The sequence below is a fragment of the Macrobrachium nipponense genome, chromosome 26 (assembly GCF_015104395.2).
Source record: "Macrobrachium nipponense isolate FS-2020 chromosome 26, ASM1510439v2, whole genome shotgun sequence".
Taxonomy (NCBI): domain Eukaryota; kingdom Metazoa; phylum Arthropoda; class Malacostraca; order Decapoda; family Palaemonidae; genus Macrobrachium; species Macrobrachium nipponense.
Genome location: NC_087215.1, coordinates 527,936 through 546,343, shown reverse-complemented (window position 1 = coordinate 546,343; position 18,408 = coordinate 527,936). Strand labels below are relative to the sequence as shown.

The 18,408-nt window shown below is 32.5% G+C and overlaps 1 protein-coding gene across 1 annotated transcript in view; it reads right to left on the bottom strand.

Moving 5' to 3' along the window:
• LOC135199945 (protein draper-like) overlaps positions 1-18,408 on the bottom strand; it is a 46,025-nt gene that overhangs the window by 10,359 nt on the left and 17,258 nt on the right. Inside the window, 6 exon segments of the mRNA XM_064228064.1 lie at positions 3,004-3,195; positions 3,668-3,856; positions 7,599-7,646; positions 10,588-10,659; positions 14,226-14,293; positions 14,793-14,943. Of these exon segments, the coding sequence (XP_064084134.1) occupies positions 3,004-3,195; positions 3,668-3,856; positions 7,599-7,646; positions 10,588-10,659; positions 14,226-14,293; positions 14,793-14,943 (720 nt within the window).

The window sequence follows — 18,408 nt, the reverse complement described above, 5'->3', positions numbered from 1 at the left end:
CCTCAGTCAATGACATATCAAAATAATTTGAAAACTTTTAAGTGATGGCTAACACTTGAGTTAGTGCATTGACTTGTCTTGACTTAAATGGGTGAAAACTGAAAAAAATGCCAATCAGAACTTTAACAACAAAAAAAGTTAGGTCAAGATTTAGGAATATATTTATTGTTTAGTGATTCATAATTTCTCCCAAGCTCTTAGTTGAGAATTTGGATTTGTCAAAACACTACACCCAAGAATGATAGTTGCTTGATGAGAAAAATAAAAGACCAACAGAAGCTCACTCATTTTTAGTACTCTATAATTAAGAGGGGAAAATTCAAAAACACTCATCAAATCATGTTCCCCTAACAAATATCAAGATTCTGAATGAAGCTGAAAAACCTATGTCACAAAGTTATAAAATCTACTAAAAAAATACGCTTCATTCGTAGCTCTAAGGCTTAACACAAGCACCGTGCATGATGTTCATTCTGTAACTTAACAGGATCGGTCCTTTTGAAAGGTGAAATCAGGATGTAAAAATACACTTTCAGGATAGTCGAACTGAATGAAAGATCTCTTGAATACAATCATGTAATCACAAGTGAACTACCAAAGCCAATACAGTATTTTTTTTATCTTTCTTATTATTATTACACAGACTAAGAGAAGGGGTAATTCAAAAGGAACTGATCCCATTTGGTATACTAAAATTCAATGAGAATTCTTCAGTTAATGTTTCTGGTACTCTGTGGACAAGTTAATCTGTATAGTGTATGTTTAAGTGTGGAACATGGCAAAGGTTGTGGTTTAGCAATCAATCATGCTTACTGACTGTATCAATGGGTACCAATGAATACATTTAGCATAACCATGGTTACCTTCAAGCTTTATCAAACAGAAATCAATGCAAACTTCCTTCACTTCCAAAATACAGTCATTTGAGAGCAACCACACTCATAATGGAATAGTAATGAGGTTCAAGGAATGTTGTGGTTCATTAAACAAAAATGGTACTCATCTGTCTACTGGTGAATCTGATTCATTTTAGAGAAAAATTTTCTATAAAGCAACCCAGATTGAACAGTCAAAAGCAACAGTACCAAATGTCAATGAAACCACTTTAGTTTTAAAGGTCAGTGGAGTTGTGTGATGTCACAAGTTGTCAATAAGAAGAGTACTGTTACCAAAACAAAATTAAAACAATAGAGTATACAAACTAAGATCTTATTTTCTTAAACTAAACATATAAACTAAATATGTGACTTTCCAATATTCCTTTCTAACTCAGACTTTAAAATGTACAGTACATACTATATAATGTTTGACGGGACTTAACCAGTATTCATTAAAATAACATTACCATGGTACAATGTGCTTAGTTCTAGGCTAATGCAACTATGTTACACAAAAATGTATCCTAAAACCAGTAAACCTACACTAAAAAATGAAAAAGTCAAAGAAATTTCTGTAACTATAAACATCGATAAAAGATAGGAATACCACAAAGAAACCTACGTAATACGTACCATACCATACAATATTTTTTTGTTATTTTCAACAAATACAAAAAAAAAAGAATACTGTAAAATTTACCAAAGATAAAGTGCAAAATTTCTGTACCTCCAAGCTACATGACAGCTGTCTTTACTCATAGCCCTCACATTTCTATGGCAAGGATAACTGTTGCTACATGTACTGTACTTTACTGCAAATCTAAACCTCTGTCTTACTATGGTAACTATCATATGAAAAGTTGAAGTTAAACATTTACTTTACACAAAAAATTAAGAACAATAATGTATTAACCAAAGTAATTAAGGGTGAACAACTCAACAATGGAATAAACAAACTAAAGTAAATGAATTAAAGAGGAAATAAAAATGATTGGGTATTTTGACAATGTAGTGGCATCTACAAAGGATAAAGATCAAGGGTTGGATAAAAAAAAAGGAAATTTGTCATGTAAGAAAGGTGTATATAAGGTAAGGTGTAAAGGTGTAATATTCTCGTACCTTTGGATTGATCCTCTAAGCTTCCAAGCCTTGAGAAAAATACATATGGGAATATTACACCTCACAAAGGACATTCTAAAATTACCAACTAATGCAAAGGCTATAAAGTTGGCAGTTTTAAAAAGTTCAATGAAATTACTAGCTTTCTCTCCAGTTCATGTAAATATCCAGTCTTGAAATCAAGGAGCTCTATGTCAGTGGATTGATTTAAAAAAAAATATTAGTAAATCTTGAACTGAAGAGAAAACTTTTGATCATAATATAGATAAAAAGCTAAGTATTTGAGAATAAAGGCACTACTCTTACAATATATTTTTCTTTTTTCTTTTTAGTTTCAATGAACTGTAACAAGACTGAAGTAGTATATTTTGTATCTATATAGTAATTAGGAGTCCCTCCAGTGATACCCAGACAGCAAGTTATAGTAATTATCTTAGCAATGTGATTGGGACATCTTTGGATAGATCTCAAAGGAAAGAAAACCCAACAATAGACTTAAAAGTATATACACGTGTAATATAAGGAGACGTGCACAGTGTGACCAGAAAATTGAGAAAATAGATACTATATATTATGATTGTCACATTCAGCAACCCTAATCTATAAGTACATAAAAAAATGACAACTTAGGGGTACAATTATAAGGTGATCACAATGGCTACTAAGGTCACTGGGCTTAAAATACAGAACTGTAGTTGAAATTCAGGAGACCAAGTTTTTACAAAATGGCAAAAAATTTATGGGGAGGGGGGGGCTATCTATACGAACAGAAGGACAAGACATCTTGATTGATCACCATTTCAAACCATATTCAACAGCACATATAAATAACCTATAAAAATAGTAAAAAAAATCACGAAAGTCTAAACAATATCTAACAGAGGGTAACTCAATACAATACCTCAACATAATTTTATCTGAAACGCTTTTTACTGACATAATTGTTAGTGATTTTTGCAGAATTACAATTATTCTGAGAATAGCTTTCAACAAGGGATACACTTACCAGGGTCTTTAGGAGGAGGCGGTCTTTGTTTTATTTCGTCGTAAACATGTTCTACGAGCCTGTTGTCTTTAAGGCTCTCAATAGAATGATAAATATTTAAATTAGGATTAGTGGCATCTGCCTCTAAGGCTTTGACACGAGCTGCTTGCCTCTGTAGGGTTGATGGAACATCGTAGTGTCCCCCAACAGCACCTACAGTACAACAAAAGAAGATCAATGAGTACCAATAATCAATCAGTTTTGTTTTCATCATGACATGTTACCAGTTTGAACTGAATTACAGTAGTACTAATATAACTCATTCATACTTAGTGAAATTTGCAGGCAGCTCTTTAAAAATTATCATTCAAGGAATTACAAACTTATGATTTCTAATATGTATTCTCTGATATTTAAAATCCTGAGGTTGTACAGCAAGATCTAAAACTAAGTAATATGTTACTGTACATATACTATAATAATAAATCATATGAGATTTAACACCAGTTTTTAAACCAAATAAAAAAAATCATAATAATTAAAGTACAGTGCTACTGTATCATAACCAATGAACAGATTGTAAATATAATGGCAAAATATGGCACTGCAAAAATTGATCATATGTAGTCAAAATAAAAAAAATTAATTGTTAGCTATTATATGTTACTGGTCCAAAAAAACTTACCTAGACTACTAGCATCATCATCAAAGGTGAAAGTACCCAATTTCTCCCACTCTCGATTTTTGTCATCTTTTATGGATAAATTATTTTTTATTGTAACGCCATTATTCAAGTTTCCATTTTCCAATAAATTTGGCTGAGACTTGCTCACAGACTGATAAGCATAAACGGGATTGTCGAAATGGTGCTGATCTGAAAAGATAAATTCCAATTTATCATAACAAACAACTATATAAATGAAAGAAATGGAACTACACAAAATTTTAACTACGTACAATGTTTGGTACATAACAAAGTGAGGTAGTACATTCAACAAATTATGACAGTACATGGCCCTGTCGACTTTAAGTATCGGTACTTAATTCGTACGTACAGTATATGAAACAGTGAGATCACTTTGTCCTCGCATAGTGGTATCTCCATTAAGTCTTTAAATTTAGCAAGTGTTTAGTATCAATATAAATAACATATCAGGAAGCACACTACTCTTTTTTTTTTTTTTTTTTTTTTAATCTAATATGATATTCTTACAATAGGAATTTAAGCTAGACCACCTACAGGTAAAATTTTGTGAAAAGTTGTACTTAATGATGAAAGTTAACTACATATTTGACAAAATTTTGAGAACCTTGGTAAACTAATTATATATATGTATATTAAAATCTTTAAAGTGTGTTATATGGTGTACAAAATTTCCATACTGCATATGTACCAAAACAGAACTGCAAAAATAAGATGTATAGTACGGAAAGTTGTAATTTTCAAACCTATTCTTCCCAAGTACAAGGTACGTATATCATCTCTCCGCTGACATAGGCTCTTCATGTCAAAACGTAGTAGTACTACATATAATTCTATATGATATTAAGCATATAAATTCCAATATATATTTTCTGGTCCATTTTTATAAAATAAAAGAAAATAGCACTGCAGATCTCTCTCTTTGTGGTCATATAACCAGAATAAAAATTTTTACAGAACAAAATTGATCTTTTCAGTCCAAACCCATCACAAATACAGCACACATTTATGGTCTCTGAATAACTAGACTCACTGCAGTTTATGGTCTAACAGTCATAAGAATAGGGGGTAGCCGTCTGCATATCTCCAAATGTGCCTAACAGTGCTTACTAATAGTTCTTGAAACTAGGAGTCAGCTAGCACAGTAAAAGCTCTGGCAATAAAAATGATCTAATGAAGTAAGGAATTCAGTAAATAGTTACCTAAATGAAGGAATAATGGAAATAACATGAAATCACAAAAGGATTAGGATGAAAGATCAAGAAGAAAAGGGTAACGGTCAACACGCTCTGAAGTGAATGAGTCTGGGGAATACTGCTTGGTAGTTAAAAGTTCTGATGCATAAGAATGTGAGGTAAAACATCACTAGACTCAAAATACTACACACACATGTGACAGTGCTTTCCAAAAACTGGCTGCAAGGTGTCTGGAAATTCCAAGACCATAGATGTGGGCTGTATATGGGTGATGGGTTTGTGGTAAAAAAAAAAATTATCTCCAATACATCTCATCTTACTTCAAAATACCGCTAAGCCTTCTGAATTATACACTAATTTATGCCTTCTAAACATGAAAAGCCAATTATGTAGCTTTTATGAATGTTATAGTTCTTATGACAGAGTAACAGTAAATTTACAAATACTGTACTGTATTTCATGTCTTCAGACAACATTCCCAATCTACTGAAGCTTTACACTAGCTACAAAACCTCTACAGTAGAGCAAAGAGTCAAGAACACAAAAAAGGATGGCAACTGCTTTGAACTGTTGCTAGCCATGACCTTCACAATGTGCATGATTCGACTTTTCAGCCTTACAAATACGTAGATGTATTATGATTTCATTCAACTCTCTTTAATACAAAATATACACAAAATTATACATGCTGATGCAAGATGCAAAAAGCCAAACTACTCATCTTGCAAACTGCATGGGGGAAATTTTAATAGCCTCAGTATATGCTGAACAGAAGTGCGCCAGTAAATGCATTGACGCACCAAGCACTTAACGAATGAGACTAACCGCAAAAGACAGTTTTGTAAGAATACAAGGAAAAAGAATATACAGAATGCACAGATTGGTTTTTTCTTGATTTGTCCAGCCCACTAACATGTTAAAAGTAGCTAACAAAAACTTCAGTCTGCTTCTTGCAACACTGAATAAAAGGCATACGTATTTGCCAAAGCCTGTACATATTCAGTATTTCCTTCCCTTTCAGGCACATAAGAGCAATTAACAGAAAAAAAAAATAAAGAGGGGGCATAAAACTTTTCACTAAGACATTACTGCGCATACATGTGCGTCTACATTTCACAATGACTTTCAACTGTCACTGAAATGGTCACAAAGCACAAGAAATTAAAGTTCAAGACAACAAATTGAAACAACTTAAGTGGCAAAATTAAATTTCAGCATCTGAACTAATTGTAGGCAGTTCTAAGTAGTACTGTACTATATATATTATTTTAAAAGCACAGCCATCTGGTCTGCAGAGCACTACAGGAATCAAATAATTATCCCACACTAAAAATGCCAATTTTCTCTCTAGTATAAGAAAACCCTCTAAAGACTCACCTTCACGCACTTCAGGAAATAAAAGCCACATTGTATGAGATTGGGCTGATCAATACAGTGCTTAAATAACTTAAGCTAAAAATTCATCAATATTTTAGAACAAAATAAATTACTAGATGTAATTCAAGTAGTCTCTTATCAAACAATTTAATTACAAAAGGCATCAAATAAAATCTTTAATTACAGTACTTAGCAGTTGATAAGCTAAAACCTTACTATAAAATGACAAAGGTTACTGTCAACAATATGCTGTTACAGCTAAATACCAAGACTACATCTGAAAGTAATAGATTACTGAGATTTTTACATCTTTGTTTGAATAATAAATTATGGTATGTTTTTCTAGCATACTGTACATCATAAAATTTTATAAATTAAAGACGAACACTTTTGAGACACTTAATTATATATCTTGTAAAAATAATGGCTTCTGCAAAACCAAGGGAAATAAAAAAACATTGAAAGATTTTCTTTGACTATCATCAAGCTCCTAGAGTATAGGTGTATCAAATATTAACTGTACAGTATACTATACTATATTAATCAGAGGACAGATTTAACATTACATTTCAATTTCAGGGATTCAATTGCTTACATTATACTACTCTTATAGAACCTTATTATGAAGCTGAAATTCTTTACAGCACATCCAGATTTTTCACAAGAAGAACATCGATTAAGTTACGGCAAAGTTCTATCACAAAATATTTGTCAATACATAAAGTAGTACTCTAAACTTTTTGGTTTTATAAGCAAAATCTCAACAACCTTTCACTTGGCAGACCATTAAACTGTGCAATAAAGTAAACCTATTTTCTATCCTCTACAATAAACTTATGTACGTACTTAATTTTTTTATTTCCCATTCTATTGCCAAACCTGAGAAATAATGTTTCCTTACATTATTAGCAAGATACATGAGTATTATACTGCTCTCAGTTTAACTGACTGTGTGTATGGTTTCTTTTATCTGTATGCATATATATATACTGTCTATACACACATCAAGAGGCATTTATTAAGTCAAGATTCCATGCTCATCATTCCCAGGCTCATAATGACGAGCGACCTGGGTTGACGAATGTCAAAGCTCTCTTAACTAGCATGAAGCTGTGTATGTATGGTGTTCATATACATGAAAAAAAATTTAAACTACATACGTACACCTGTCAACATTCTAGTCAACTAGAAAGAAAGATCAGAAGTACACACACAAAAAAAAAGTCAAAATTACTATTCCTGATGCAGTTCATTCCAGGAGAGTAATTCTTTTACCAATCCAAAGCTAACAATACGTTTAAGGTATAGAGATTACTATTTAAATGAATAAAATGCAATACCTGCCACAGAACTCCATCTTTTGGCTACAGGAGTTACGGGAGTTTGGCCTTAAAGAAAACCAAGATAACCACATGTTAGTGGAGCAGAATATATTCTAATAGTATAGAGTTGAGAGTTTTCCTCCTATGAAAAAGACAACTACATAAAAATTTAAAGAATCGATACAGTTTAAGATTAGTTGAGGTGATGACTGACTGACAGGCAAGGGCAGTAATAGGATGTGCATAAAAAGACTATTTTACTTTTACTGCATAAATAAGGAGTTCTTTGTGATAGAATACTATTCATAAAAATGACAAAACTCTTCTAGTGATAAAGAGTTTATTGGCATAGGACCAAAATCTACTGATGCCTAACTAACAAAGTGAAATATTAAAGAGTTCATTAAGCTATATTTTGGATGACAACCAGTGAGTAAAGCATTCTGAAATCCCTTCCAGAACAGCCTTTCATCCATCATATATTGACACAAATCACTGTGGTGACACTGATAACCTCTCACTAAAAAATAGTGAACTACATACATTTTGTGTAAACTACCACCATAAATTTCATCCATAAACCAACATCTATGAACCACTTATTTGAAGTTCTATCATTCAACATCTAAAGGTAGTACAAGCATTCCAGAACAGGGGCAGTCAGACAATCCTTTCAAATTCTGTTGTATTTTTACACACATCAAGACCTTCTAGATATGAGTGTCCCATTATGCTTAATCTGCAAGAGGTTAAGACCATTTCATGAACACTTGCATGCAATGATATCCATGTATAATTTCAAAACACCATACTTCAGCTACACTAATTTTGGGATGAAAAAAATTAATTCTTACAAATCAAATCTGTAATTAATCTGGGAAAACATATGCAAATGGCGCACAGTACATTCTGTGCTGAACCATATACACCTAATCTTATATACCACAGTCATTGAATATGTTGATGAAAGGACCTGCCAATCAATAAGACTATTGTATTGTCTGCCAACAATTCATCAATTCATAATTAAAGGGACAGTCTCATGTCACTGTTTTTAAAAGCATAATTTCCCTGAACTACATTTCTCTTTCATAGGATTCTCAAGATTTTCAGTCCCCAAAGAATAATGCAATTAACATGGCAGCTCATTTCAAAACACTCATACTTATTGCAACCTGAATCCAGGTACTACACGGAGATTACTAACACACAAGTTACCTCAACACAACAAAAAAACACTTTTGATAGAATGATTAAAATAATTCATAAGGAACCTCAACGTAACTTTATTACATAAAAATCTGTGCGCACGCATACGAGAGAGAGAGAGAGAGAGAGAGAGAGAGAGAGAGAGAGAGAGAGAGAGAGAGAGAGAGAGAGAGAGAGAGAGAGAGAGAGAAAATAATGTCTACACAGCTCACATGAATAAAGAATGACAAATAATATATAATGAAAAATCATGGAAAGTTTTATTCATAAATTTAAGGAAGCCCCTAATTTTCCTACCTGAAGGGTTAATCATTTAAAAGATCAATGAAATATTGCATTAATGTTAATTGCTCTATAAGAACTAAATAGTCAAACAACAATGCAGTCATTAGCAGATTCAACAATGTTAAGAGTTAAAATGAACACGTCTTTAAGGGTAGAGAATTGTAAAAATTTATTGACATTATTGCTTCAAATTACTAACCTTATATAGAAAAAATAACACTTTCATTACGTGACTTTTTAAGATACAATTGGCATTTACTGACAAGAGAAAAACTGACTCATTAAATGTAATGGAATTTCATCTGCAATTTTAAAAATAATAATGTTCTTGCAAATAAGTAGGATGTCCAAAATGCAATCTGCAACACAATATATAAATATCAGGTTTATAAACAGAGCTGTGTATTTCCAAAGTACTGACGAACATATTGAAACAACAAAATAATGAGAGATAGAGGAAAATAACAGAAGTAAAACTGCACTCAGTTCCAAGGTACTAGGAGTAGAATCACAAGAAAAGTGTCTTCAAAGCAAAATAACCACCTGTCCCGTCGTAATTTTTGGCCAAGTATCTTTGCTATGACTAATAAGACTATACTGAGCTGCTTGTCACAAGTGAGGCTCTTTTCAACCTGAAACTCAGGATCTTTTGGGAGGTCAGCACCGTATGAGTCATCCAACAAACAGACAAATTTCTTTCTGTAACTTTACAGCTCTCATTTGTTGCTATTTGTTACCACATTTTTTCACATTTAATAAGTATTTGTAAATTATTTACACAAAGAAGCCTATTTTAGTAAAGAATAAATTCAGATACTTTACAAACAAAAAAATTTAATTACTTTGATAGTGAGAGAATCAAGAGCTAGTAATCCTTTAACCTAAACCCAAAATGTGATGACTGTGCATAAATTATGAAACTACCTATATAATGTATGATGAAATGTAGACGTGTATACTAAGCAAATAGCACTTACAATGAGAACATCAACACTTATAAACAACACATCCAGGACACTCATGCCTTTATCAAAAGATCCATTCAGCTATAACGCTTCCCAAAATGCTGTACACACTTGGAAAACTACTCATAATAATAAAATCTTACTCACCAGTTGTCATAATAAGACCTCAAAGTCTTTTAACATAAAAAATGGCATACCATTTATAGCAAACTTGGACAACACCATGTGCCTGCTTTATTTTCATTGGATGATTTTTAATGCCTATTGGAACAAGCCAGAAGATACGGTACTCTACTGCCGGGATAAGTTGTGACAAGAAATTGGATACTGTAACTACGTGAAATATTCTGAAAATGGAATACAAAACGTACGGAGCCATACAATCTTCAAAATAGGCATTTAGCATACAAGTTTCCTACTACAAGCAGACAAGAGGGAGTTTATAACAGGGGGAAACAATCATCGCAACATCGTCACGAACACACAATACCACACTCAACACCAAGAAGTAAATGAATAAAATACACAACACAAGAATGATAGCTCACCAGACTTTTGAGAGAGTCTATTAGTAGCCCGGAGTTTAGTGTTCTCTTTGGTTTCAATATTCTTGGGGCGCTCTAGATTTGGTAAGCGTGCAGGGAGAGAGAAAGGGAATAGAGTTCTGCTAAAACGACCGAACAGCCGTTTAAACCACAGGATTCACAGTTAGGAAAATATGGACACCTTCAATACATACCTTACAGTGTCACTGCCTGAACAATGTGATTCGTAAAAGATAAAAAATTCAACACTAAAAACGATACCTAAAATAATTAATTATTAATTTTATTAAATCTACAGTACAGGCGTAATTATTTTGATAAATCACTGAAGTTTACTGCAAAATAATCATAACTAAATACAAACCTAAATCATAAAGAACATAAAATTTTTCATTAGATTTTTGGCAGATAAGTTTTTCCCATACGGCTTATTTACATATCCCATCAATATTATTTATTTCCATTTTGAGAAAAACAACAACAATAATAATAATAATAGGTACAGACAAAACTAAGAAACTAAATTAATCTAGCTTAAGAAAATAGTATTTTGGTTTCGGTATCAATCAAAATTTCTTCTATAAACATAAAAGCACCAATCTTCACTTTTCTTTATCTTGAAAAATGATTTACTATGCATGATGATGCTTCCTTAATTCATTCAGGCAATGATATTATGTTAAGCCCAGTAATGCAACATTTGAATAAAAACCACAAATATAAAAGACAATCAAGTTATGCACTTTTCAATTTCTAGCAGCTGTATTATATAAATAGGCCTGGAAAATATCAATTAAATAGACTTATTCAGGTTGCTAATAAAAAAAAAACAAGTTGGCCAATTTAAATTGCTACAGAAGGTTCAATAAGCAACAAAATAATAGGGGCAAGCAATCAGTTATATAAATCCAAAATATATGCAAAACCAATAGAACAGAATAAAAATTATCTATGCCTGATGTGGTTATAGCAGGCACCCTACGTCTTGATTTAGTATTTACAAATGCTTGTTTGGAATTATACACAGTGCAACCCTTACTTCCTTTCTACTTTTCTTAGTTCTCTCCTTTATACTTTTCTATTTATAGTTGTAAAAGATAATTTAACTATTAAAATACTTAGCTACTTCAGAATTATCTGAAAATGTCTATTCTTGCACAATACACTTGCCTATTTACGTAACTGAGTGTGACCACAACCATGAGGCGTATTACTATAGTAGATTCACATCAACCTTGCATTTGATGTCTAGGCCCGTCCCTTACGATGCTCCTGATTGGCTGTTGATAAGCCAATCACAGGGCTGGAAACTTTGTCTCTTGAGAGAGTTCACATAGGCAGGATGTATGTTCCACCTCTCCTGAGGGGTATATCTTTCAAAAGTATCCCTCAGAAGAGGTGAAACATACATCCTACCCATATGAACTCTCTCGAGAGACAGAGTTTCCAGCCCTGCGATTGGCTTGTCAACAGCCAATCAGGAGTGTCGTAAGGGCCGGGCCTAGACATCAAATGCATGGTTGATGTGAATATACTATAGTACTACTAATGTGAAATTACCAAACCTGACAATATTACTTCACAGCTTAATTTCAATGCTAGATGAATCTTATTCCTTTCAGTATATAAGTACCCTATTTCATAAAACTTATTTTGTCACAAGCCACAAATTTAAGCATGGTAAATGACTTCTTATATTCAGAAAGAAAAATAAATTTCTAAAAATGCTCCTTCAAGTTAATATTTTGGAATCCTAAAATTTCTGTGGCAATCATGATAATTTCAACACCTGGAGTTCATGTATTATCAATCTTATAAACAATTCAATCTTATTCAAATTTGCACATGGTATGAGAAAATAATAAATCTATTAATTGAACTTCTGACAATACTGAAATCGTTACCACGGGACAATTCTAGTGCCTGCTTCTTGTAACATTCTAAAACTAGTTTGAATAAACTGTATCATGTATTCGGAATTCCTATAAGGAATCTTTCTCCTTATTGACATGTTGAAAAACCATGGAGTGTTGAATATACCTAACTTCTTCCATGCATAATTTGTGTCAAAAACTTATTCACATGTATTAATTTAAATGCCATATCATCTGTATTATCTAAGTTTTTCCATTTTCAAGAACTTTTAAATTCTTATTATTAACAGTCAATATTTTCAGAAAAAACCAATGTGAATCCAGCCTCATTGACCACCTCTACTTGGAAAACAAGAGAGAGAGAGAGAGAGAGAGAGAGAGAGAGAGAGAAGAGAGGAAGAGAGGATAGAGAGAGAGAGAGAGAGAGAGAGAGAGAGAGAGAGAGAGAGACAAACTTCTTTATATAAATTTCTGTGCTCTCTAGTCCAATCACTAAAATTATCCTCATTCTAAGTACTTTCAAAAGCTTTGATTTAAAAGTACATAGGTATTACTTATTCAAATATTTTTCCTTTTATTTACACCTACAAAACAAAGAAAAGGATAAGCGTATCTCAATATTTGCAAAACAATAATAATATGTATAGTATTATACACAATAAACAAAGTGGAAAGAAAATTCAAAAGCATTGATTAATAATTAATCACTGCAAAGAATATAAAATTAATATATAAGCATATAGTACTCTATATATATGTATATTTTCTATACAAGTAGTTAGTAGGAAGAACAAAATTCAAAAGCATTAATGATTAAAATCTGTACAAAGAATACGTACATAAATAATTACAAAAGGGCCCAACTACAACATAAACAATAATAATGGAGTGGGAAAGCTACACCTCCACTGACACAGAAATTAAAACATTTTTAAATGGCATGGAGAGCCTCCACCCCAATTACTGTTAGCTTCCCAAACTTAACTATTGGCATTATGAATCACAACTGGTACTAAAGACTTATTTCTTAATCTTCTAATTACATTTATACAGGCAATCCCCAGACTTGGTTAATTAATGGTGATCCGGTTTTATGGGGCTTGGCTAGTGCCATAACATTGGCGATTTATGGCGCCATAATGCACCGAGTTCTGGTTATCGGCGCCATAAGGTGCCAATAATAGAGTTATGGCGACATAACATACCTAAAGGAGGCGCCATTAACTGGATATCGGCACCATAAATCACCAGTTTCGGTTAACGGCAGTTTTCGCTTATTTGCACTCTGCTGACAATAGAACCCCCGCCGATAAGCGGGGACTGCCTGTACTTGCAATTACATGTAACAGTATGCTATGAATGCACAATAACTTTTGTAATAATTCTGCTGATTTAAAGGAAATAAACAAACGCACAAAAAATACAAAATTAAAATATGGGAAAGAGGCAAAAGAATTATGTATTTTAATTAGTAATACTGTACTCCTTTATCAAACTTGATTGTCATTTGAAAACTACTGCTATTTTCTGCTAAAACTAAACAACAATTCATCCAAAACACTTTGGAACAAAAATTCAAACACATCATTCCAGGTGAAGTCTTTAGTGTAATTACAAAGTTTCAAAAAGGTTTGGACACATTTAGAAGATTCTGACAAGGAATCACCACAACATTAAAATACGATACAGCTTGTATCTGGGATAAGTCACTAGGGTGATGAAAAGTATCAAATAAAATAACAGGACATGCCATTTGTTTCCACATACCTGTTGCAGAAGGGTTTGCGGTGTACTGAACTACAGCAAGCTCTCTCTTGAGTCGTTTCAATCTTCGTCTGAAATGTTGGTCTGTATCAATTCATGGGCTCATACAGATTCAAGGTGGTTTAAACTCTTGTCCCTAATGTAATATACGTGTAACTTGAAATTTTAGTCACTAATGTGATAAATTCTACTTGTCTTCCTATCTTAATTCTGGTGAGGTTTTAACACTAACTTTGATGATTAAAGTAAACATTTATATATTAAAAAATCCTAACACTGTAATGACAGATATGTTTCACTGACAACTCTAAAACAAACACATTACAAAACCTTGCAAATACAAAACTGAAATCTCTAGCTGGACTACACTACAAGATCATCAATAAGTTCAATAAACAGTTGCGGCTTTCACAAGACAAAGCCTTGACTTAAACAAACTGTTACATAATCACTCCAGTATATACATATACATGAAGCTACTAACATTTTCAATAAGCAAGATGTAGCCTTTACTTAATACCCCAAGAAATTTCTAGATTTTATAAGCCATATCAATTATTGTACCAATACCTGTAATATATGATGACAGCAATGACAATTATGATGAGAATGATGGAAACAACACCAACTATAAGGCCAGCATTGTTTGAATTATTCGATGCTGGAATGACCGGCTCCTTATCAATGATCGGACTTGTTATAGGTATGTCGCACATGTCCCCTGTAATTCAAGGTTAAATACTATGTCAAAATACAGTACTGGTAAATTCAACGTTTTCCATTCACTCAAACCCTTTCCTTGGAGCATCATGAAACATAATTATGGATAATGTGAGGGTTTTTGACCAAAAGCTAGGCACTGGGACCCCTGGGGTAATAAAATGCATATTGAATTGTTTGGTGCACTAGTCATAAGAAACAAAGTAACCATTTTACTATACTAAAATATTCAAGAATGTAAGGTACTGAAGGTGACTTACTCAAAAAAGGCTTATAAAACAAATTGAAGTCTCACACAAATGGTTCAAAAATAAATCTTTGTCTTGACCATATTTGAATGTTCCTTTCAGTATTAATAAGAAAGGAATTTCTACTATCAATAAGAACTGTGTTTATGAGATGACAATACAGATAATGTAATGCAACAGTAACAACATAACAAACTTATTGAATGCCCACATTCTTATTTCATCAAAAAACAAATTTTGCAAGAAAGTCACTTTTCAAAATCTAATTAACCTGATTCCTTTTGTAATAAAATACCTTTCAAGGCAATTGACTGAGAGCTAAGAAAAATAAATTTCAGGGTTTTCAAATTTACTTAAATTTCTATTGGAAATTTAATATAAAAAAGGGTAAAAAACACACTATATTTATGGAAATACAGGTAATCAAATGGAAATTTATGCTACGTCTCTGACATTATCTAACCTGCATGAATCATTTCAAGCATTGCACTTATTAATGTGTTGCAATAGGTCATTTTGTCAAGCAACTGAAATATTAAACTGGGAAATAGATTTTTTTACCAAACCTTCCATCTTCACTTTCTTGGAACATTCATTAATGATCACCATTGCCATGATGCAAACTGGTTGGTAAAAAAGGAGTTTCACATTTCAAAATGCTAGAGCACTCTAACTTTCATGCTAAGTACAGTATTTGTGTTAATACACACAAGAATATCTCGACAAAAAGCTTTGCAGTCGACTCCTGGTATTCGCAGGGGATGTGTACCACAATCCCCCCCCCTTTTACAAATAGCTAAAAAAAAGAAAAAAAAATCCACAAATACTTGACACCCTTCTAAAAATACTTATAACTGCCTATTTCGACAGTTTAAACACCAAAAAAATCCTCTAACAATGCTTATGCCCAAAAAATGCATTTAGTCATGAAAATGATATGAAAATACAGTAATTAGTGAATATTTCTTTATGGAATATATCGTGAATGATGTGCATATATATTCCACAGAAAATTCTACAAATAGATGAAGCCGCAAATCCAGAACCGAGAATAGGAATACGGAACCAAGAATAGGCAGGGGTCCACTGTACTATGATACAAACACTGCCCAATGAAATTGAATGTGTGTTAATCTTCACTGCTTTTTAATCTCTATGAAATATTCCTTGACAAGAACACAAAACTTGAAATATGTGAGGTTCATCAAATAGGCCAATCCAATACAAACTGCAAACAATAGTCAAGCCAGTCACATGAAATAAGGAAATTCCACTGGAGGAACAGAGGCAAATTTACGAGTAGTACAAATAATCAACTTGTTCATATTTAAGGTTATTCATCAGGACAAAAACTTTGCTCAAGGCAAAACCATGGCATAAACTGATATAAATATCCAATATATAACAAGTACAGGCAGTCCCCGGGTTATGACGGTGTCGGCTTACGACGTTCCGAGGTTACGACGCTTGTCAATAGACATTATTTCCAGGGTTACGACGCCTACAACGCTCATCTGGGAGATGAAATATGACACCAAAAATGCAAAATAATCAATATTTGAAGGTTTTTTTGATGAAAAATGCCATAAGAATGCAGTTTACATAGTTTTCAATGCACCCAAAGCATTAAAAGTAAGGTTTTCTTAGGATTTTTGACAATGTTCTGGCTTACGACGATTTTCGGCTTACGACGCGTCTCAAGAACGAAACCCCCGTCATAACCCGGGGACCACCTGTACTGATATTCTCCTTAAATTAGAAAACATAAGACTACTCAAAAAAGAATTTTCAATCAGAGACATTTTCCTAACATGAAGTTCCCAAAATACCACAGGAGCCCTGTCCTACCAACCTAATTTCATTACAAAGCATTGGACATATTAGAAATCTTGGCCTGTTAAATTACAAAAACACTACAAAATACTGTATAGGGTCTTTAAACAGTCTCTGGAAAATATGAAAACTATTGAATAAAACTTATAAAATCTACTTTGAAGGTTATGCTTGATAATTCTTCTTGCAATACTGATGGGTCTCAACATCAAGTTTCAATTGAAATAATTAACTGTTGTACATAAAGTAAAGTGTGTCTTCAGTATTTCAGTAAAATTCTCACTCTTAAACCATATTTCATTTATGTGAACTGATCATCATTTTACTTCATATCAAGCCCACAAAATAAAAAAAAGCAACTGTAAGTTGGAAAAAAAAAATTGAAAATACATGTGCAACTAGGATTAAGCAGAATAGTGTGCTTACACAGCTTGTTATTCTTATAGGAATAATCCAGAAGCTTTTGAAGACCCAAGTACACTTTTGGACTACAAACCAAATAAAAAAACAAAAAAAGCAATGGAGCTATTTGCAATTAGTTTTCCTTTTTTATCAAAACTGTGTTAAGAGAAAAGTACTACAACTTGAAACACTTCCAAACACAACCGTACTTGCTCGTTTGTGTCGACCTGCAGTGACGATAAATCTTCCTGTGTATTCAAAACAATTTATATGCTTTATCCATATAATATCAGTCTATTTAAGACATTCAAATTAAATATCAAAACTAGCTGATGGCACCAGTCTTAAATAGTACATATCTTTGTGAAGAAATACTGGTTCCTTAATAAAAAGTATGTTCTACTTAATTCTCTAAAATGTGCAAAGAAAGTTATTTTGGAAGAAATATAAAAAAACATCCCTCTCACAACTATTAACTTTGCATATAGTATTGTAAACATAGAGAAGAAACAATTCAATAAATGTAATAAGACAGTAAAAAAAATTTTTTGCAAATGTTTATGCATGGATTATGCATTTTATGGACTAAAAAAATGGATAAGCTAGATTTTATAGTTTTTAAATAGGTACGTATGTAGTTTATTTAAGGCTTTTTCATCTTTTTCTTTCGTTTTTCTGCATGCAGACATAAGACAGTATGTAATACATTACGACTTAATTTTGGAGGGGCATGAAACTCTTGGCTAGTGGTATGGCAGTCCTATATACTACTACCCCGCTGGGAGAGATTTAATTAGCTACCATAAAGAATGTTTCATGCATGTATTCAAGGTTTAAAATCTGCATCAGTTAATGACAAACGTTGCAACAATAAACACCTACTTTCATGGTAAATTTCCTTTGAAGACCACATTACCTTTCAGTAGTGAATGATTATTTTCACAGCCTTTATTTCAATCTTATAATTTATCATACATGAGGAT